The 22,554-nt window shown below is 41.3% G+C and overlaps 1 protein-coding gene across 2 annotated transcripts in view; it reads left to right on the top strand.

The window, feature by feature from the left end:
• Positions 1-22,554, top strand: part of SNAP25 (synaptosome associated protein 25) — a 63,659-nt gene that overhangs the window by 19,031 nt on the left and 22,074 nt on the right. For both annotated transcript variants that reach the window (XM_015857144.1, XM_015857143.2), the window contains exons 2-3: positions 14,020-14,154; positions 14,817-14,858. In XM_015857144.1, coding sequence (XP_015712630.1) covers positions 14,083-14,154; positions 14,817-14,858 — 114 coding nt within the window. In that variant the 5' untranslated portion in view covers positions 14,020-14,082. The remainder of the gene's footprint in view (positions 1-14,019; positions 14,155-14,816; positions 14,859-22,554) is intronic.

The following is a 22,554-nucleotide window of genomic DNA, read 5'->3' as shown; positions in this document are numbered from 1 at the left end:
TTACAACATCTGATCTCACAGACTTCAAAGCGTACCAGTTCCTAACTTCTCACTTGGAAATGTAGACAGAAGTCATCTACTGCTGTTGTCTGTGCCTTTTGGGAGAATGCCTACTGCCATCCCTCTAGTTTAGGCATTTCCTCTGTGTCAGTGACTGTGTTGGACCAAATGTGCTCAGTGTAGGAACTGTAAACCCCCAGCTCCGTCTTTTCTTAGTCCTTGCCCTGTGGTCCTTGTCATACTGCAGCTTTATAAGTAATGGCGCCTCTTGCTCCCAGGCTGCTGGGGACTGAATCTGAGTGAGTCATCTCTGCAATGTTTTGGAGGAAGCACTGCTGATAGTCGTCTGTCCTTGGGAAAAGCTCTGCTCTCTAAAATTCAGAGTGCTGGAAAAGCAGGCTGTCTCAACCCAAAATTTATCTGGATTTCTGATGAGGTGAATGAGTGCAGGTGTGCTTGAATAAAAATGAATCTTAAGAAGATAGGGTCTGGTCTACATGCTTCTGATGTAAAATCATTTATATTCTCATGTTTAGAAAAATCAGATCAGCTGTTACTATTCACTGGTTGCAAGGAGTATTTTATTCCTTCATTTTGGTGAGGCTACTTAAAAACCTCTGGACAAAATTCACCTCACATAGCTTCCATTGGTGGCAGAAAAAGGTTTAAGGATTTAAATGAAAAAGAATTGGAGTTTTCACTGACAGGCTACAAAACAAAATCCATCTGCCTCAGTGTGCAGCACACACCCTGCTCCTGAGCTTGAATTCTAGAGCTGTAGGATTTTGACAGTAAGACTGTGGGAATATCCAAGAATAATGCAAGGAGAATCCTCTATTTGCTGAATTATACGGCTTGCTCATGACTAGGCTGTGATTGCTTTCAAAGGACAACTACTATTCTTTTGCTGAGTTTATTCTTGATGTTGCTATTGTTGTTGCTGCACTGGAAGAGGTTGCCCAGAGAGGGTGTTGATGCTCCCTCTCTGGAGGTATTCAAGGCCAGGCTGGATGAGGCTGTGAGCAACCTGGTCTAGTGGAAGATGTCCCTGCCTATAGCAGGGGAGGTGGAACTAGATGATCTTAAGGGTCCCTTCTGACCCAAACCATTCTATGATTCTATGATTTTCTTGGCTTTATGTGAACCACACTCTGCTGAGGTCACTCCTGTGGTTCATTATCTGTCAGCTGAGCTAGTGGGTTAGTTTTGTTTCAGTAAATGCCATAGCCAAAGAAACCACTTGGCTATTTGTTTGTACACCTTCCCATGGGATGCTCACCTTATTTAGCTCCAGGTGCGTTTTCATGCCATATATGAATGTAAGGCAGTCTGGTTTTCTTTTCTCTTCTTCATTATTTTTTTTCCCCAGTAAAAACACTTCTCTGCTACCATAGTGAATGTGCTTGGAAGAGTCCTGTCAGCAGTAGCTGTACCTGCATATATCAGAAGAGATCTATGTTTTGAATATATAAAGTTTGAATGGGAATCTCCATAGAAATGGTGGCTTCCCAGTAGCTAGGCTGCTGGGGCCAAGGATCAGTCAACTGTCATTTATTTTATTTACATGATCACATTTAATCCTGTGGTTTATTGCTCAGCAGAGCCCTGTAAATCTCATGCAACTCCTTAGGACTCACCCAGCTCACACCTTTCCCAGGCCCTTCCCCTTCAGATTTGATTACTGCTTGTTTCAGTACATCCACTTCCCTTAATGAGAAAATGTACTGAAGCAGAGGAAAGGAGGAGTTTTGCAAAACATTCTTGATCTTTGACCTTTGAAGGCCATCATCTGTGCACTTAATAAATACAACAAATAAGAACGCAACCATAAGTTCCAGGAAAGAGGCAACATTCCCACAAAGAACTGGAAAACTTTCTATTTCCAAACACAGATTGAAAAGGTTAAAAAACAAAACAGACCATTTTACATGCCCTTGCAGGCCTTAATTCTTTTGCAAACATGTGCAAACTGAATAAAAAGAACTAGCTAAATAAAAATCCCCATGCAGAGAGGAAGATTTTGATCCTCTGTTAAAACAGTTTGAGCGGAAAGGATTTTGCAGCCTCTCTGTTAATCTGGAGATCACGTGGCTGAAAGCGATGCCCTTGAGGCGCAATCTAGCCTGTTGTGGAGTTGATTGGTCAACAAAAAAAGAAAGGAGAAAAAAAAGAATAGAAGTTGTGCTCCTGTATTAGTACAGCTAAATCCTCGCCTGTGAGTCTGGGTAATCTTCAGAGCACTGAAGGAGTGTGCTGGATTTTTTTTATCAACCTGCAACAGCTGAAATGGACTTCAGACAAAGAAAGGCTCTTAAATTGAACCCGTGAGCCTGTAATAAATAATGAGGAGTTCTCATACCCTGCATAAGAGAAAGCCAACGTGTGCCCTTGGCCTCTTTGGATTTGTAATACTGATTCCTGGGAAAAAAAGGTAGCAGCCAGGAATTAGTCGTAGGTGTGAATCAGAAAGCAGCAGAGGCCTTAGAAAAAGAATGAATAAGTTTTGCATATCCGTGGGGGACCATTATGCATTCCTGTGGCTAATATAATTTGTTGCGTAGCCTAGAAATGTCAGATGCTTTCAATATTTGACTTGTGCAGTTGCAAGGACATTATAAGTACGCATTTTAAACAGTCATTCCCAATTTATTATTCTTACTATAAACGTTCGCCAGCAATGCATAGTGCGTATGATGCTAAAGTCTTCCTATTTAATCTCCCAGCCATACGCAGTGAAAGAACAGAAGCTTTTCTCCCTTGTCTGAATGGCACCTGAAAAACCACTTGCTTTTTGGAGGGTCTAGCTTGGTCAAGGCTTCAGCTTCACTTAAGGAAGATGAGCTGTCTAATGACAGCAGTATTTTTAGCCCTTGTGAAGTCTTGAAATAAACAAAAACAAAAAAAAAGATCTTTAAAAGGTTTGTGGGCTCAAAAGTGGGTTCTCAAGCCTATTTACCATATAAACTGCTTTTAAAAGAGATACTGTGTTGTGTCTTTATGTTGTGCCAGCTGCATATTACATATTCATCTGTTTATCTATTTATCACCAATATGTAATTAAAGAATGAGAGCAGTTAAAACCTAGACAGAGTCCTTTTTATAATGTGTCTGTGGCTATAGCTACTTCTATTTCTTTCTTGAAGCAGAGTAAATTTTCACAGTTTAGGGCCCAGTGGAGACTGCTGTACAAAGCTGAGGACAACAGACCTGGGATTAGGTGAATACTGAGCCAAGAGCACACCTGTTTGTATGCAAAGCATAGTAGTTCAGTAGTTCAGAGTATCTTGGAAAAGACCCAGATTCCCCCCCCACCCCCTCCTTTTTTTTCCCATCTGTTGCCCTAGAGAAAACCTACAAGAAATACCGAAGAATCATAGAATCATAAAATCATTTGAGTTGGAAGGGGCCTTTAAAGGTCATTTAGTCCAACTCCCCTGCAGTGGACATGGACATCTACAGCTCAGTCAGGTTGCCCAGGGTCCAGCCTGACCCTGAATGTCTCCAAGGATGAGGCATCCCCACTTCTCTGGGCAGCCTGTTCCATTGCCTCATCACCTTTATTGTAAAAACCTTTTCTCTTTTATCCAAACTAAATCTCTCTTCTTTTAGTTTGAAACCATTCCCCCTCGTTCTATCACAGCGGACCCTGCTAAAGAGTCTTATAGCTTTCATTTAGATACTGAAAAGGTGCTATCAGGCCTTGCTTCTCTTCTCCAGGCTGAACAGTCCCCGTTCTTTCAGCCTGTTCTCATGGGGGAGGTGTTCCATCCCTTGAGTCATCTTTGTGACTCTCTTGTGAATGTGATTCAACAGGTGTATGTTTCCTGTACTGAAGATTCCACATCTGGATGCAGTACTTCAGGTGAGGTCTCAACAGTGCAGAATAGAGAGGCAGAAGTGTGGATGATCTGAACTGCTTTCAGGCATATTTTGCATAGTGGTTTCTTTGCCTCAGGCCTAATATTTCTTATACCTTTTCTGTTTCACTTACAATACTACAGTTCCACAAAACAATCCCCCCCCTCTACAAATGGCTACAGGCTTCAAGGAAAAGAAAAAGTTGGTGAACTCCCTTCTTGCTACCTGCTTCAAATGCTGTATGCTATAACAAACAGAAGGATGGTTGGACAGATGAATTGATAGATGGACAATGAAATTGTATCATTAAAGATGAGGCACTGTGTCTTCTTTTGAAGAAGAAAAGCACATAAATAATGAGCTATAACCAAGTGACAGAAAGACAAAGTGATTTTTTATTCACCATCTCCCTTGAATCCATCATAGCTTTAAAAATCCCCATTCTTCAGTTAAATATCTCAGATAACATCATCAGTCCAGTTTCGTAATGCTTATATTTTGTCAGCGCTGATTTGATTCTGGCGACTTAGTCAAAGAAGATTTAGTCTTTCTGCTAAAAATATATCAGATCTTCAGTTGAAACGTGGCCATGCATATACCATCAGAGAGGAATGAGAAGAAAGAATGAATATTATAAATACAATGAATTGCTTTATTTACCACAAGTATATGTCTATAGTGGAAAGTTGTCTATTTACTTTCCTAATACCCTCAACATCATAACTCATAGAAATGTACTTCCCTGTTGGAATGCTTGTATGTACCAATAGTTGTATTAGTTGTCATTTGTTTCTATCAAGATCACATCTGCATAGGCTGAAGTCTACACTACTAGATCTTGCTAGAAGAAGCTACTGTTTGGCATTGTGTCTGCACCTCAATCCACACACAAGCACACTGGAAGACAGTGAAACCTATCCAGAGAAGATTGCTTCTTTGTCAAAGCAATGTTGTGCTTGTGAAACCTCAATGGTGCTATAAGGTAACAAAGGTATAAGCTAAGATTGAACATTGAGGAGGAGTGAAGGAGTAGGGCTTCTGCAGTGCTCAATTCATACAAAACACTGTCCTCAAGTGCTGTTCAGGATTTGATAAGGAAATCCTTAATGGTGGTATAAGAGAGATCAGGGTGGGGGTGTGTGAATCCTGGACTGCAAAGCAGTCCTGCAAATACAAGCCACGCAGAAAGAAAAGAAATGTTGTCTTCCTGAGTCTGCTGACAGCCTGTAACAAATACTGCCAGGGGAAAGACTTATTCCTGTCTATTGCCTTGAAATCAAAACTACAACAGCATTGGTGCTGATGCTGTTAACTATTTCACCGCCAATCTCTTTAGCAGAAATACTGAGCTATGGCTCTTTTTTCACAAAGCTTCTTTCTATATGTTCCCAGCTACCAAAATCACCGTCCATTCTGTACTAAGCTTTGAAAAAAGCACTAGTTTCACTCACAGCTTGTATCTTGAAGCCCTAAAAGCATCAGGGCTTGTAAAGAAGGGATAACACCAAATTAATCCTTTTTTAACATACTAATTAATAATTTTATAACTTTTAATGATGGAGTTATTTGCTGTTCCATTAAATTAATTAAAAAGTAACTTCTTAATTAAATAAAGTACCACAAGAAAATTACTGTCTTGCAGACTTCCACTAAATACACAAAATACAGCAGTGCTACTTCTTGACAGAGGCCAATGCAAATGCACTCTCCTCCTGTAATATTCATTGACTTCCTTTATATCATCCATTTAGCCTAAGATTTCTTTCTTCAGTTGTCTGTCTGTTTTCAAGGATCATTATAAGAAATATGAAGATGATCTCTACTGTCTTACATTTACTGCCCAGTGATTTGGTCTACATGTAATCTAAGTGTGTATAACTCTTCCAACACAAGGTCATTTTACATGGACTCTGCAAGCTCAGGGAAGACTTAGAAAATGCTGAGGCAATGAAGAGTGAAGCCTTTTGAACAAGCACTTGTGTTGAATTCTTACTTGCAGATGTTCAACTTGTTTCTCCGCTAGCTCAGTGTCTGCTCCTCTTAATTTATGAAGATACGGAAGGAGGCTCTTCACCCTCAAACACAAACACACAGCAGCCAGTTGTTTGCCTTCATGATATGTAAGACATCTCCACTGGCAGGACTGAGCACAAAAGAATGAGCAGATAGAAGTGAGCTAGGGTAATTTTCTCATGCTGCATCACAAGTTAAGTAGATGAAATGCTCCTGACTCACAAACACTAACTGCAGCACTGGGGAGTAGTTAATAGGCACAGACATCGTTCATCTTCTGTATTACCATGACTTTATAAGGTTGAATCAGATTGCTCTGGCCTCTGTGGGCGACATAAGCAAATTGGCTGTTTCTCACTGCCCACCACCAGCCCACACTATGACCAACCCCTTTCCTTGAGCCCAGTGGAAGCAGGTGTTTCGTACCACCTGCCAAACCACAGAACTTAGCAGTCATGGTCTGTAAACAACTCAAAATAGTGAGGAAAAGAAGCAATAACACTTTGGTGCAGATAGGCACTACACCTTTGGTGCTACAAGATGACAGTGGATTCCAGACTACTTTTGCAACAAAAGATCACTTTGGTTTGAGATGCTCAGCAGAAGTGATAATAAACTTAAACCAGAAGATGTGGGAGAGGCTTGGATGTGTTCAGAGAAGGAGGGAGCTGGACTGGAAGCTCTGTGTGCTCTTGTAAGGACTGTGCAGAGGGAACAGCATCTTTTGTTCCAAACACCCAGGAAAAAATATGCAACAAGCCTTGTGGTAACTCTCCTTATGCTCCTCAGGAAAATACACTACAGGATTATTCTATTTCATACTGTCTTTTATATCCCTCAATACACATCTTGCAATAATTCAGTTCTATAAATTTATATATAGTCCACCTATCTATCTATCTGTCTATCTACCCTACCTTTGTAACTGACATCTAAAAGAAACAGAAGGGGTCAGGTAAAATCTCAAGGAAAATCTGTCTTTAAAACTCCAAACACACAATTTTTATGCTTTCACCACATTTCACTGTTTACCCTCCATATATTGCTGGGATTTACCAGCATGTTGCCAGCTGGCAGCTGACACCTGCAAGTCTGACCCTGGCCATAGCAGCGGTGAAACTTCCTCCAACCTGAAACGGGGCATGACTGTCGCCCCTTGCTTCTAAAATTGGCCATTAATCAGATTTAGTGGCTTAGGAGTAGCATAAAGAAACACAGGTTGCACTGTAATCAAAGAGAAGAGAAGCTGGCTGCTTGCCATTGCAGCAGTAATGGAGAGTATTTTGAGGAGCACCTGAACAAATTTAGGGTATGAATTGCACTGAGAATTGTGACACAGTTGGGAATTTCATCCTGCAGCTGAGCAGACTCCTTTGGCTTTTCTCCCAGATTCCGGCCACAAAATTATCTTCGTCACAAGTCAAGATATTTTACTTAATCCTCTGTACTAATACCTAGATTTCTTGTCCTGAGCCACCAAGATCCAGCTATGCAAATGGCAAGTGAGGTTGGAGGATATTTTGGAGCAGGTATCTCCTGGAAGGATGGGGAAGCACTAAGCCCTTTGAGCAAAGCCCATATCAGCCCCTGTGAAATGCTGGCCAGCCATTTCCAGAGATGACTAATTCAAACCGAATGAGCAACTGCTAGGATGGCAAGGGCAACAAACAGCTCTCCTGCCAAGACAGAACTAACAGTCTGGTCTCTTGTGTCATATGAAATGAAAAAAGTTGTTACTGCTATTCCTTATATTTCAGAGAGAGAGACAGAGACCAGGAAGAAGACGAACTATTTAATCTGAAGACAAGCATGGGGAGGAGCTGCTATTTGCTGGCTGTGGATTAGTTTTGGCCAGAAGTAAAATGTTTTCTATATGCGGGACAAGTGTAATAGCGTCTTAGAAAGATTAGCGAGAAAAAAAATAAACTCAGGGAAACACAGCACGATGCCTACTAAATTAGGAATGAAGCTGTATGAGGCAGTCATCTGTGGTAGCTGGGCATCAGTCACTGCAGCCTGTTCAGTCCAGGTCTGTTCGATATCTCTGCACTGCCAGCAGCTTCCTCCAGATGTGATGCCCACTCCTGCAATGATGGTTTCCTTCTTCACCGTCCTCCATGCCAGCTGGTTGCTCTCCCAGACAGAAAGAACAAACATCTTTGCCTGTGAAGCTATGCTGTTACCGTGCCAGAAAGTAAGAAGAAGGAAAAAAGATAAAACATGTGAATACACAGCTCTGGAAATGACTGCAAGGAGATAACACGTTGAAAGGTTTATTTTTGAAAATGGTTTTGTTATCAGTAAAAGGGATAGGAAGTCAAGTTATTATTTCTCTGATGAGAAATTGTTACAAAATGGCCGTTCTGCTTCTTTCATTTTTTTTTTTCTTTGGGTGCAGTAGGATGAGAAAGTGAAGTTCACATGTTGGAGCTGCGTAAAACAGCAGTGTTGTCTGACAGCTGACAGGACAACAACGCCTTGCTTTGTATGGGGATAGGGTGGCTCCAGGCGTTTCTTTTATGACCTCCTCTTATTCTCTGAGATCTCAGCAACAACTTGTTCCACCTGCCACTGCTGCTGGCTGCAGCGCCTGGGGGAAGTGTGGGATGTATTACTCATAACTTTCCTGTGTGCAGATAGGGGAGTCACGCAGTCGTCGTGTCAGTACAACTTGTCTGCTGCACTGCAACTGCGTATATGCACAGTCACACTCATATACCCCAGAGTGTTGGGGACAGAGGTGCCCACGTTTACAGGAAAAAGTCATTTCCCTGGTAGCATTTATGTTGTGTAGCTGCATTCATGCTAAGTAATCACTTTATTGAGCTTTTTGTCATTATAGCAACACAAGCCCAAAGGAAATCTGATTTCCAGATCTTTTTTTTCAGCACATTCAGCAAACAGTTAGGAATTGTAATTCTGTCTAATTATACTTCAACATCTTCATTTTGGCCTGTGTCTGGGGAGTTCTAATTCCAACTCAACGGGGGCTTCAACACAGACGTGCGCTCACTAGTATTTATCCACAAGCTCTTGTTCTGCACCAGAACATTCCCAAACAGAGCGCGGCTTGCGCTCTGAAACACCTGTGAAGTGTGGAAGGAAGACTTTAATCCACATGGTGTAGATGGGAGACAGATTCAGTTGTTAAGTATGGACAAGCAGTCCCATCAGAGCACATCCCAGACATCTGCATGAGGCTGACAGATACAGCCAGCAGCAGGAAACAAAATACCTTGAGCATATGACATAGCTCCAGAGATTTGTCTTTAAGCAACATGAGCAAGCCCTGAGAGTAAAATAAGTTGTCTAAGATGATGCAGGAAGATGGTGACAAAGTAGAAATCACCTCCTTCTCCTGAATTCAAATTTGCAAGATCTCAGTGCCTGTCTTTTCCAAAGTCACTCCCTGTCAAGCCCTCACCAGCAAGCATTATTCTTTACAGAATTACAAGCAAAAAGCAGAGAAGAATCAGTTATCACCTGGCTCTGTCAGCCAGGGAGGTGGAGCTGTGCCCAAAGGCATGCAAGCAAACAACAGTGAGAGCAAAAGAAAGAAAATTAGGACGTTATCATAACCCACAGGAACATGGAGGCTGCTGTGGGGCTTAATCTACAACACGGACATGACAGGGTTGGTTTTTTTGGAAATGGTAACTCTATTGAAAGTCTTGGGCTAACTTGTAGCCAGACGACAGGCTGTACTGAAGAAGGGATACAAGAAGTAGCCTTCCTCTAAGATTCTATTTCAGAGTTATTTAAAACAGGGGGGCTGGAGGAAGTGGGGAAAGGCATGGCTGAGGTGCTGGAAAGGTGAGCAGGGAAAAGGATGGACGGTTTGAGGGTGGGATCCTATAAAGCCCCACAGCTGCCTTGCTCCTGGCCATGTCCCATGACTGAATGTGCCTTATGCAGCACCTAGAGAACTGCTTGAGTGCAAGGCAGCACTGGGGAGGGAAGGCAATGTGCAGTGTTGACCCTTTTGCCTAGAGCCAAACTTCTTCATTTTGGCAGTGCATGTCACTCCCTCTGCCAGTGAGCAGACTGAAAATGAAAGGGGGACAGCTGCAACTAAAGCACCTAGACTCAAATAACTCAGCATCCTTCCTGAGATGCCTGATGACCAAAGTCTCTCACTGGGTTTTCCACTGCCACTCCACCATGGTAATGCTCTTTCAGTCTTGAAAAAAGAAGTGGAAAGTGATGTATTGACCAACTTTTTAGTAGAGTACGCCAATGCAGTTATCCTCTGGCCACAAATATCCAGGGGAAGAATAGATGCATCTTTAATAACAGGGAGAGTGCTTAAAAAAGAACACTTTATTGCAGCATTGCTTTCGCCACAGTAAATTGCAGCATTTTCATTTTCCTGTATTTATTGCATTGAAGTGTTTATATCACGGTGAAGCAAATATTTGCTTTCAAAGGTCACTCATTGTCTCTCTCTTCCCTTGGGGATATATTTAGGTCTCTCTTAGACTTCACTACAATTCTGCAAGGATATATAATGCTCTCACTATGAGCTTCTTCATTGTATCTGACCACTTCTAAAACACCAAATTCAGAATTCAAAGTATAATTGGCAATATACTTTTGTTAGCCAGTCTTGTCTCTTGGTATTTTTCTTTAACCCTTAGTCTCCTGTTGTACTTCTCTACCAGCACTGACATACATGGAAGAGTAATTATGAGGGAAATTAATATAAATCATCCAATGCCCTCAAGTTATTTGCCTTGTCCAGAAAACACAGAGCACAGCTTGGTATACATTTTTTTTTTTTTTTTTGTAACAACTCCAGAACTTTTGTTTTTTAACAAAACGTTATGAATGTTTGTAGGTAAACACACAGGGTTTCTCCTCTCTGAAATGGAGAAACCAAGATCCTTGGGAAATTCTGAGCTTGTATTTGCATATATAATTACTGCAAGTATTAACAAAAATTGACTGAGTGCATGCAAGTGGCTGAAACTTCTGTAGTAACTTGTTCTTATCAAAGCTGGAGATCTAAATACCTCAGTACATCACAACTTTGATTTCCTGATCTGTCATCTACACAATGACTGTAGACAAAACAAGATGTAGTCTACTGAAAGTAAAGGGCACATTTCTGAGAGGTTATATCCACTCATACTGAGAATTCCCAAGACCATTAGAGGCTTTTGATAGCTGGTTCAAATCAGCTTGAATGAGTACAGAATGTAAAATATGATAAGAAATTTATTCCCTAAAATCATCAATAGTATCTTTGATCAGTTCTCATTTTAACAAAATAGCAGTGGGCTTTAGTAGGCCCAAAGATAAGCTACTACTGCATGCTTTTGAAAGTCTGTCCCACAAACAGTGAGAGCAGCTCTGTTACTGTTTACCTTTTCTTACCAATACTGCAGTTTCAGTGCTTTAATATATCAAGAGGAATATATAGGCCCCAAATTTTTCCAGAGAACATCACAGAAGGAAAACTTCATTTGCTTTGTAGTGAGGTAATTCCCTTTAGAACACAGAAATGCGCTCTCAATGTGATTTTATATATATCAGAGTTTGTTGCTGAAATTTCATGAAACTGAAATGGAATTTCAGCCTCTATGGGGCTTTTCAAAGAAAATCTTATGACTAATCTGTCCTATTCCACATTTAGAACTGCAAAATATGCAAAAAATTTATATCTATTTCCAACTGCCTGCAACATACATGCAGTCTATCATACTGCCTGCAAATGAGTAACCTTTATTGATTCTTGTGCATGGTTTTCTATTAAATAAAGTTGAATCAACACTGCTGCAGGGTACTTTTGTTTATGACTAAACCTTGATGTAAAATGACTTGTCTGGAAGAATGCTTCTTGCTATTTCTCAATCCATTCCAAGTGCTTTACAAATACCAAACAAGCTCAATAAACCTGTCAAGTTCGATCACTTGCTACAAAACATCTTTCTGGTTGCAGCATCTGACATTTTTTTAGTTTGATGCAAAATAGGATGCATTTGTCACTAAGATGTCAACTGATGCTTCTAATTAACTGAAAAGGATAACCCTAAGAAAAATTACAATATTTCACCCCTGAGTTTTACCTTGATATGGGAAAAAAAACAGAGTTTGCAAAGTAATTACTACTCTAGTGCCAGCTTGTGCCAAGTGGAACAGGACTTTGGACAATGGTTCTTTATCAAAGTAACTTATTTTTATCCCAGTCAAGCTTGCTCCATTTACTTTTCAGGGACAGTATCTTTTTGGAACTGCATGGTACGCCTCAAAAGGCACTCTGAGAGCAGCAACAGAGTGGGATGATTGAGATAGCCTTGAGACTGTCCCCACACATACACAAGCCCTTCAGGAGACTGATTCCTGATTCAGTTCTTCCTCTAATCCTCAGAGTGAGACAGTTTCATAAAGCTTATTTACTGCTGTTTGTGAGCATCCTTGAAGTGCCCAATATCAGTCTGAATATTAGCCATGAAATTAAGCTCTGCATTTGCATCAGCTGGGGCTGCAGATGAGATGCTTAAGCTTGGTTCTCTACACTGCTGTGATCATGCAGCTGGCAAAATGGGGTGGGCTTCTTCTCCAGCATATATTTGGGCTCCTAAACACTGTGTGACCCATCACGGAATGTCAGTCTCCCTCTGACTAAGATGTAGTGATGTGCTCAGTGATGAAAGCAGGATGCTGCGCCAATAGCTTCAGGGCTGGCTCTCCAAGATGAATTTCTTCCTGCTGTATCTTCAAAGAGGAAAAGCAACCACAAGAGAGGAAACGGCTAATGCAAAAGCATGAAGGTCACATATTCCTTCTTAGATAAGAAAAATAGGAAATTTGTTGATAAAGCTTCAGGGAAAATGAAAGGAGCTGTCTGCTCCTTACACATTTCTAAGCCCCTGTCTGGGGCATGATCCAGGAAATATCTTGGCCATCCAGCTTTACCTGTTCAGCCCATACTCCTGTTGTTGTGGTACAGACTGCTGTAAGAAGTTGAATTCATCTCAGAAAGAAAATAACTTGCTTTTAAGCTAAGTTATTATTGTTAAATTTTTACAGCCAACTTCTTGCTTGCTTTATAAGGGTTGTACATAATGCAAAGAGCAGAAAATAGCCCCTGGGAATTTGCTTTCCTAAAGAAGCTTTACTGAAAGGGGCTCCTTTTGTCCTCTTTATGTAATTGAGCATGATAGCATGTGCTTTATGGCTGTATATTCTCAGTCCCCCACAACTTTCCTTCTCTTCTGCACCTGCAATGAACAAATCTAACATTCAGTGAGCAGCAATTTGCAACGTGCCATGCTTGAATCAAGCAGAGAAATAAGCTGGTGTTGTTGTTATAAAGACCTGACAGATGGTAGGAGGACCCGCCTTTCTTAATCAAGTCATGCTCAGCAATCAGAGCTAGCTTGAATTTATAACAAAAAAAGAAGCCCTAACTAAATGAGGATTAGTGGGTTGCATCCTGATCTCTAGTTAGAATGAGTTCAATGCTGTTGATCAGTATTGAGAAGGATAACCAAGATCAGAACCTGTGGGGAAGATGACGGTACTAGTTAACTCCTGTAGACTTTTCACCTGAAATGAAAGATTCTTCCAGGTAGACGAGTTCAGCCAGCCTAGCTGTAAATATTATTTTGGAGTCTGAACTAGAGCAGTTTGGACAAGCCATTGGTGATAAAAAAGTTTCATTGTCTTTAACTTCATTAGAAATTCATTAGCTGAGCATCCAGCCCTCCAAGCAATGCAGCTAAATATAGGATGCAAGGGGCATAAGCTTGACCTTGGCCTCCCTTACATTAAGGCTTTTAATTCTAGGAAAGTAAAATTGGGTGCCAAGCCCACTTCCGATATGAATAATGCCTCCTGACTATTCAGCTGCGATGCGTATAGCACTTGCATTGTTAAGGATAAAGGAAGGATTCACTTTTCCTCAATTAACATGACAAGAATGAATCCCTTTTCCTAAAGAGTGATTAATAGGACAGGACTAAGACATCACCTTGAAAAATCTTGTGCACTCTGTACTACATAGGAATTACTGTCCAGAAAGAAAGAGGTTGGGTGAAGGCATTCATGTCACAAAAGGACTTCTGGGTGACTGACATTTAAGTGCATTTCAATGCTTCAGGGAGCCTAACCGTGCTGTTTCTTTCCCTTTTTGCTGTCTTCCAGGCTTGCAGGCAGCTGAGCACAAATCCTTGATCTGCAGCTTCCACAAACACACCCACAGCTAAAATGGCGGAAGACGCGGATATGCGCAATGAGTTGGAAGAAATGCAGCGGCGTGCTGACCAGCTTGCTGATGAAGTGAGACTGATAGCTACAAAGGAATCTTGGGTGTGGGGTTAGGTGGGAGGCATGGCCAGAAATATGAGCTGCACTGACAAAGGATTTCAAGGGCTGATGACATTTTCTATCAGGTTTACATAGAAGGTAGAATAGGGAAAGAAACGAACTGTGGTACAGTTTAGTGTTATGTTTAGTCCAGATTAGGTAGTCTAAGTTAAGATATTTATTGATTGTGAGCTTGGCTTAGGTATTATGATGTGCATCATCTTGAATGACCTTCAAGCAAAAATCAGCAATGTCATATTGTCTTAGGATTCCTTCAGTTTGCCAAATCTATGCAATATTAAACGTCACCATTTAGGTCTCAGAAAGGTCTGAGCTGAAGCCCACAGATTTTATTTCTAAAGTGGAACACCAGCTGTTCCCAGCATCACTGCTGCACCACACAGGCACAGGGAGTGCAAGCTGTAGGGCTGCTCCAGGCCGATGCAGCAGGAGCTGTGGCATCAGCAAGCCATCCCGGAGCATTGAAGATGAAAAGATCACCAGTCCCCTGCTGATGTCCTGATTTAGAGGGAAGGCAAAGAGCACAGGAAAAACTTACTGTCAGCATGAGCCCAAACATTAGTGGTGGAAACTGCTTTGCCAAATTTAAGTTTATTCTCTGTTTTTTTTTTCAGTCCCTTGAGAGTACCCGTCGAATGCTGCAGCTTGTTGAAGAGGTAAGGATCTGCATTTCATTTGTGCTTCTGTTGTGAGGGAAGGTGATGAAGAGCCTGACATGCTGGGAGTTTGGTTGTTTTTTTGTGGTTTTTTTTTTTTTTTTGCTTTACTCACATTGCTAGGGCATGGCTACAGCTTTATAAGCCTCTCTGATCTTCCTTATCCTTCCCCAGGTACAAGGGTCATTTGAGATGCCATGCCTCACTTACCAAATGTCAAACTGCAGACCAGCTGCTGAGGCATGGTGTTTTGCCCATATCTGAGAACCCATTGAGATAGGCTGCTCGAGATAAGCCAAGGAAACAGCCTATGAAGGTGACCTCAGTGAGGGACAAACAGCTGAGTCTGCTGAAGAGCATCTCAGCCTCATGCCAGCACTGCTCCAATGTCCTTGCTGTAACACTGCAAGGGGAAGGTGAGAAAGGCCCTCTGCCTGCTCGCCCCATCCTCTCCAAATACCTCCCTCTACATAAACACCTGCAGCTATTTATAGAGCATCAGTCACCACAGCATTTAACTACCACTTTATGCATCTCTGAAACATCGATTAGGCTTTCAAGGCTCTGAGATGTCCTAAACTGACAGCTCTGGAGAATAAAGTTCTCTGTTTTTCCACAGTGCTGGGGAAGGGAACTTGGGGTCATCCCCCACAGCTAACACAACTTGCACCCATCTGGAAAGAAGGTGCAAGAGGGAAAAAAGTAATTCACGCTCATTTCAGCCTCTCTGTAATGAAGGGATTTAAAAGATGGGCACTACCAAACTCAGCCCAGGTTACTTACAGCGATCGGGCATCAGGTGGTGGAAAACTTTGCTCCTGCCTGCCAGGCCATGTTATTTTCAGACACCATGTGAGCTGTGACTCTGGAGCTGGTGACATTTTTAATCAGGGTCATCAGTACTGACAGTCCCAGTACTCCTGACAACTGGAGGAGTCTCCTGCAGACACAGCGGGTGGAACACGACATCAGGTCCCACGTTCAGGAACAAGCACAAACCCAGCCACAGGCTTCACAGTGTTTAAATCATTCAGGACTGAGGCGATCAATGGAGTCCAGTGGAGACAAAATTAAATTTCTGTGCACAGATAGACAAGCAGATGGGTCACTGGGCATAGTCAGCATCGCTTCTGCACAAACACTTCAGCTCTGGAACTCTTGCAGCCAAAGCATGCTCTTGTCTTATGAGCAACCTGTCCCTTTTCCCTGTTCATTCTCTGGACATGCTATTTCTAACCATCACTTTATATCACCTCAGAGCTGGGTGCAGTTCTACAGTTTTACATGGGCACCCCCACAAACACAAGGCAGGAGAACCTGCTGCCCCCAAATGCCTGGGATCTAAATAGATGAGGCAGATGATGAGTGGGAAGTATAAGAGGCACAGGAAAGGGAAGTAATTTGCCCAAGGCCACGCCATCAGTAAATATCAGGCTTGTCTCTCCTGAGCCGTATTTGTGTGACCTATGCACTGCTTGAGTTTTCCTAACATATTGAACGAGCATATTGTGAATGCTACTGGAATTTCAGTATTGAATTGCGGCAAATGGCAAAGCAGGGGGAGAACTGGGACTGCTGAATTTACCAATGAATTTATGTAGGATTCAACTGTTTCTTGAATGAGATCAGCATCTCTCCAGACCTGCCTTTATTCAAACAAACTCAGTATCTTCCTATGCAAATACAGAATTTTTAGGGCTAGCTTAAGTAGTCAAGGGAATTCTTTCACAATGAACTGAATATTATTTTCACTAATGTGATAAGAAAAAAGACCTTTAAAATTCTTCTGCAGTCTGAACAACTGCTGGTTACTCTAACACCACTTCTTAAGTACATTTCAAAGACTGCAGCATTTAGGGAGTGAAAGATTTTAGACTGAAAAGACAAATGGTGAGTGCCTTTGAAATTGAACTTGCACTGCTCTGATTTAATAAAAAAAATCTGATTAGACGCACTTGCTTAGCAGAACCTGTCTAGAGGGTAGAGATAGAAAATATTCATTGTCAGTGAAGGAATGCTTACTATATTCTTTTTACACTGCAAATCCATTACTTCCTAGGGAACAGGAATATCTTCACATATAAACATTATTCCTACACACATACATACGGATTCCTGTCATGATTGGCTCCAATCTATTAGATACTGGGAAAATACAGAACAAACTGTAGAGAAAGAGAAGAGCTCTCAACTCTGGGAAGCTCTATAACAGCACAGTGCTGAAATGGAGGTCATAACGTGAGGGACAAAGCTGATGTTCACAAGGGCTCAGAACACTCCTTGCCAAAGCAGACTAAGCTGAGTTTGAAGACTAAGCTCTGGTGCTCTTCCCAGGGAGCATCAGAGAAGGAAATGGAGCTATTCTCCTTGCTGAAGGACCAATCTTGTAACTGCTTATTTTTATAACCCAGTTTTCCTGATTGTATTCTAGCATAATAGGGGAAGCAAGAAGTGATGAGTGGACATTGTGAACCAGCCAATGCTTTGTTTGAAGGCAGCTACGTACCTGCATAGTAGATTACAAAGATCAGTTTGCTCATTGGTGCTCAGCATAGCCATGCAGTACATATGTACATCTATATTAAGCAATGGCTATTGAACCCACTCAGTTACTCGGAGCTAAAAATACCTGCATTTTATGATGTAGCTATACAATGTTCAGGCCAAAACGTAAAACAAAAATGAACTTAGAAGGGAGATTAAAACTAAAACATAATTTGCATCTGACACTCCTATTATTTTTTTTTGTTTAAGCTTTTTACCTCTGAGACAACTTCATGAAATGAAGAATAATGCAGTAGAATAAAATCTATGAGTCCATTATCATATAATAGTGGAACTATCATCACCTTTAAAGAAAATCAGTCACTGTAGAGTGGAAGAAAAAGATGGTTTCTAGCTCAGACACTGCAAGGATATGAATGTCAAGATCAGTACTGTAGAAAGCTCAGCAAGAAAGCTCTTAGCAACAACTAAAGACAAAAGGGTTGTTCTGAACATTCAAATCCAGAAAGATCTATTTTCTTCTATTACACACTGTGGGGTTAGGGTCAAGTTTACCAGCATATCAAAGCTGAAATGGTAAGTTATGGAAGTTTGATAAAATCAAGATGCATCTCGAAAGAGGACCCTGAGCTTCCTTCATTTGTGACTGAGTAAGTTTCCCATCATATTATTACCACAGTCAAATGCTCCTTAATTAATGACAAAAGAATTTTAAAAAAAAAAAAAACCTATTAATTTAGAGTTTCATTCAAAGCTTGTCAAAGCAGATTTGAAAAAATCACCTTGATATAATTAACTGTTGGAATGATTTTACACAGGCAAGAGTTTTAATCTGTACAATTCCACAGAAATACATATCTGGCAGAAGGGAATGTGATTCATAATGCTGGTGTCAGAATTTGCTAAGTAGAACTAAACCCATAGCAGGGTCTATGTAAATCATCTAGAAAGAACTCAGAGTTGGGGTTATTGAGCTAGAAGAAAACCAGGAACACATGACTGAAGGGAGGTTACGTGCAGATTTGTAACAGCTTAGGTTCTGAGCCTCAGGGTGAATTAACAGGCTCTGAGAGGTAACATGGCTTCTTAATCAGACACAGAGAGACATTACAGTGTTAATGGGGTGACAGTGAACTTGGAGCAGGAGCTAAGGAAATGCATTACTACTAAAAATGTTTCTTCGACCACATTTTTATCTTTAGGGTGTTAACATTTCTCCTTAGTGTCTCTGGGAACTGCTATCTACGTCAGCCTGTCCTTGCATATAATTGTCTATATTATTTTTTTCAAAACAAACTCTAAAATCCCTATGGATTAAAGCAAAATTCTGCACTGAAGTAGAAGTTTATGTATTCTTCACATAACTGAGAGTGTACATGCATCTTTCAGGCTAATTCCTGAAATGCAGGAAAAGGTATTTCTAGCGATTCCTGTTCTCCATCTGATACTTTACTCCCTTTTATCATTATGAGAATCAGACTTTGAGCTTAGTCACAGCTGGAGTAGCTGCTTTTTGTAATGGCAAAAGACAGGAGACGGCATGTATTTCTGGAGGGACTTGTGGGCCCTGCAAGATGTAATTCCAGCTTCCTTTCTTGGGAAACTCAATACCATAACAGTAGTAAAAAGAAATAGTACAGCAATGCGTTTCTCCAAAGTGCTGGGCAAATTCCACTGAACATCTTGCAGATGAATTTAAAGGGCTTTGATTGAGACCCTACTATTTAAAAGTTTTACAAAGCTGTTACAGAGGACTGAGGATAACATATAGATAAGATTACAACAGCGATCTAAATTATGCTGTTAAACTGGTTTCACTGAAGCAGACTACCTTAGGATGACATATCCAGGAGATGTTGTAAGCCCACATTTTTATATTCTTGTATTCTGGCTTTCTGATCAGTGCCTTAGATAACGGTCCAGCAGAGAACCTGGAAATGTGCTTCATTGAAAGCATGTTAAAGCATGTCAAACCAGATTCTTGTTGGTTTACCTTTAGCCAAACACTAGAATTTAATGTTACCAAAAATATGAAGGCCACTGACTTTTATGAACATTATGGAGTCTATATGGCACTATTTCTCCCAGTGCAATTAATTTTTAAAAGTTGAATGTGATGGCCTCCTGCTATGAGAGGTCATCCTGTGTGCAAAGTTTGCCAGGTCTGCATACCCATCTGCTTTGCAGAAGGCTTGGTAATACACACCAGTCTCCATGGAAATCACAGTCCGGGAGGATAGTCAGGCTGACCTGCTCACTCCTAGAGTCAGGGCTGAGTACAATCAAGGGCTGTGTGGGAAAGGTTCTGTGTTTTACCATCTGTGGTGTACCTGTTTTACGGATAAACAGAGGGACTCCAAAGCTGTCAGTTTAATAGCTCAACAAAAGCAGTTCATGCTGTGCCTTTTACTCCCAAAGAACAAGAGCGTGAGATGTTTGCTGTACCGAGACAAAATCCAACAGTTCAAATTCTCCTCTGAGGTGCAACAGGGAGCCAAAGAAGATCAAAACTAACCCTGAGATAGAAAGCTTTTGAAAGCTGGCTTCAAGTGGCATGTACTCCATGAACTCTGTAGGGTTCCGTCAAAGTTGTACTTTTCTTTTCTCTGGCCTGAACTACCTTTCAGCACCATGTTCTTTGAGAAACCTTATTTTGCCATTAACCAAGTGAAGGATTGCCTGTGCAATGACTGGAGTTCCTAAAAAATTCCCTCATTGCACAGAAGACAGAAATGCCCTCATTCTGGGGAAAGCATACTATAAGAACACCTTTTTTAACACCACAGATCTTGCTGCTTCTGCTCATTCATGGCTTACCACTTAGGATCCCACTTGGTGCTGAGAGGAACTATACATGAGCGAGAGCCTTTCTTGGGCACTCTGGACCAGAATATTACAGCACCAGCACACAGTCCCTACCCCAGTGACAGTGGTTCTGCTGGGAACTTGCTGCCAAGGTTTTATGATCAGTTGCTGTAAAACATGATATGTGCTGGTAATGTGCAAACAAAGCTTTCGTCACCTCCTGCTACATGCTCTCCCAGCAACCAGTTCGAGTGTATCTGCTGACATCTGCTCCTACTCAGGTTAAGGGGAGTTTCTGGGGGTAGTTATAATGCAGGAAATGCCAGTATTTTCTGTGGCTGGGAGGTCTTTCCTTTAGCACTTTAGAACATTTGTGTGCCACATTTTTTCTTCTCTCTTCCCTTAAATAAAGAGGGTCTGAGGCTTCTACAGATATATATATAATAATATATTTTTTATATACTTATATTATATATATAATTTTTTTAATTGGCTGTACACAGTTAATTTTTTGTGAAAAAGCTGGCAATTAACATATAACCAAAACTTGGAACAGGAGGAGATTGCCATTTGATGTCTGAATCACTTCTTATCTTTGTCAGTGAGCATCTTTTTATTAGCTTCAATATGTTTTGGGTTAGACTGCAGATGCAGAGAAGTATATTCAATGCACACCCTTAATATTTTCACATTAGTATTAATGCTGTGGCAGACTGAGCTACAGGTTACTTTCTCAAGGGAAAGAGTATTGCCTGATAAAATTAAATGGTACTGATGGTCAGGTAAGTACAAGAAAACTGCATCGCTTTTTCGCTCTTTTTGAGTATTTAATTTGAAATACAAACTGTAGATTCTAATTGCTGAATTCCTCTTTCAGCATAGGCCTTGTTCTTGTCACTGGATATCTTAAACAATTAAAAGCAGTTTGCTCAGATCTCAGAATCTGAAGAAACAGAAGGTCAGAGGGTTAAGGAACATCAAACATTTCTCAGCCTGGCAATGTTTGACTCACTGAAGGCCAAGAACAATCACACTATCAGTTGCAGATTTTCTAAGTTTAAAATTTAGAAGAGCTCTATGTCTGATTGACCCAAGAGGACTCAGGTCCCAAGCAGCCTCTTTATGTTTGCACAATGTATGTTATGTTAAAAAACATATAAATAATTCCAGGTAAGCCACCTTTGGGTACGAAGAGAGTAGGGAGAGCACAGTTACAAGCTACTGAACAATCTAGTGCTTAGCAGATCTGACACTTGCTTGTCCCACAGAAAATCTGAGCTATTAATGGCAGCTTCCTTCTTCTAAAAAGGCATGACCCTCGGACTACAAGTTTCTAAAGGCTGTGAAAATAAAAGCTGACTGGCACTCAAGCAAGGGCAGTACGAGCAAGAAGGGAAAGAGAACAGCATCAGTAGCTGACAGGTCACTGACCCAAGGGCAAGTGGGCCCTGAAGGCTGTTGGGCAAGAGACTTCTCTCCTTATGGCAATTTACACGGGGCTCAAACAAGGGGAGGTGAACCAGGCTGTGCACATCTGATGTATTTCCCAGTTTCTACAATGATGTAGACATTAAAATCAAGAATGGCAGAGAGAAGGGAGGCAGATAAGAGTGCAAAAAGAGGCATCCTATCTTCCTCCTGAACCAAGCAGAGCCCCTCTTGAAGCTAAGCAGAGAAGCACCAGCCAGCCAGCCCGAGTGCTGCAGGCAGGCTTTTAGCTGAGCCAAGGTATGCAGCGTGCTGCTGACACACTGGGAGCACCTTGCAAACATGCAGTGCAGAGCTGATGGCCAGAGAGACAGCACTGCTCCTGGACAAAAAGACGAGTGATGGCAGTGAGCAGGGCAGCGGGGAGGAAGGACAATATAAAGATCTTGATGTGCCTAGGAGAGAGAGGATAGCCTAAAAAAACCCTCGAGGACAGTCAGGACAACCATGGTCAAATGACTACATCTCCCTTAGCCCCTACAAAATCAACATCAACAGTTCTGTCTGCTTCCTGGAAGCACAGGGATCTTTATGTTCATGGAAGCAGCTAAATTACTGCTGCACATATTCAGGTAACTCCTCTGGCAAGATGGCAGTCCACAGAGGTTTTATTTCATCTGTTATAGAAATGCAACATTAAAGATATTGTTCAGGCTATTAATTATTCACAGACGTTATCACTGCTCTAAGAAGAATGGAGTTAATTTCCCCATTGAAATTAAAAAGGAACTAGTCTAATGTCTAGTCTGTGATATAGTTTTGTATCATAGCACCCAGAAACTTGAGACACTTGATCACATCACAGAATGGTACTAATGCATGCAAAAGTTGCATTTGTGAAAGGTGCTCTACTGCTGGTTCAGGCAGGAGGGAGCCCTGAAGTGCTCAGCTTTACCCA

Source organism: Coturnix japonica, chromosome 3, assembly GCF_001577835.2.
Source record: "Coturnix japonica isolate 7356 chromosome 3, Coturnix japonica 2.1, whole genome shotgun sequence".
Lineage (NCBI taxonomy): Eukaryota > Metazoa > Chordata > Aves > Galliformes > Phasianidae > Coturnix > Coturnix japonica.
This window is presented reverse-complemented; position numbering and strand designations above follow the sequence as displayed.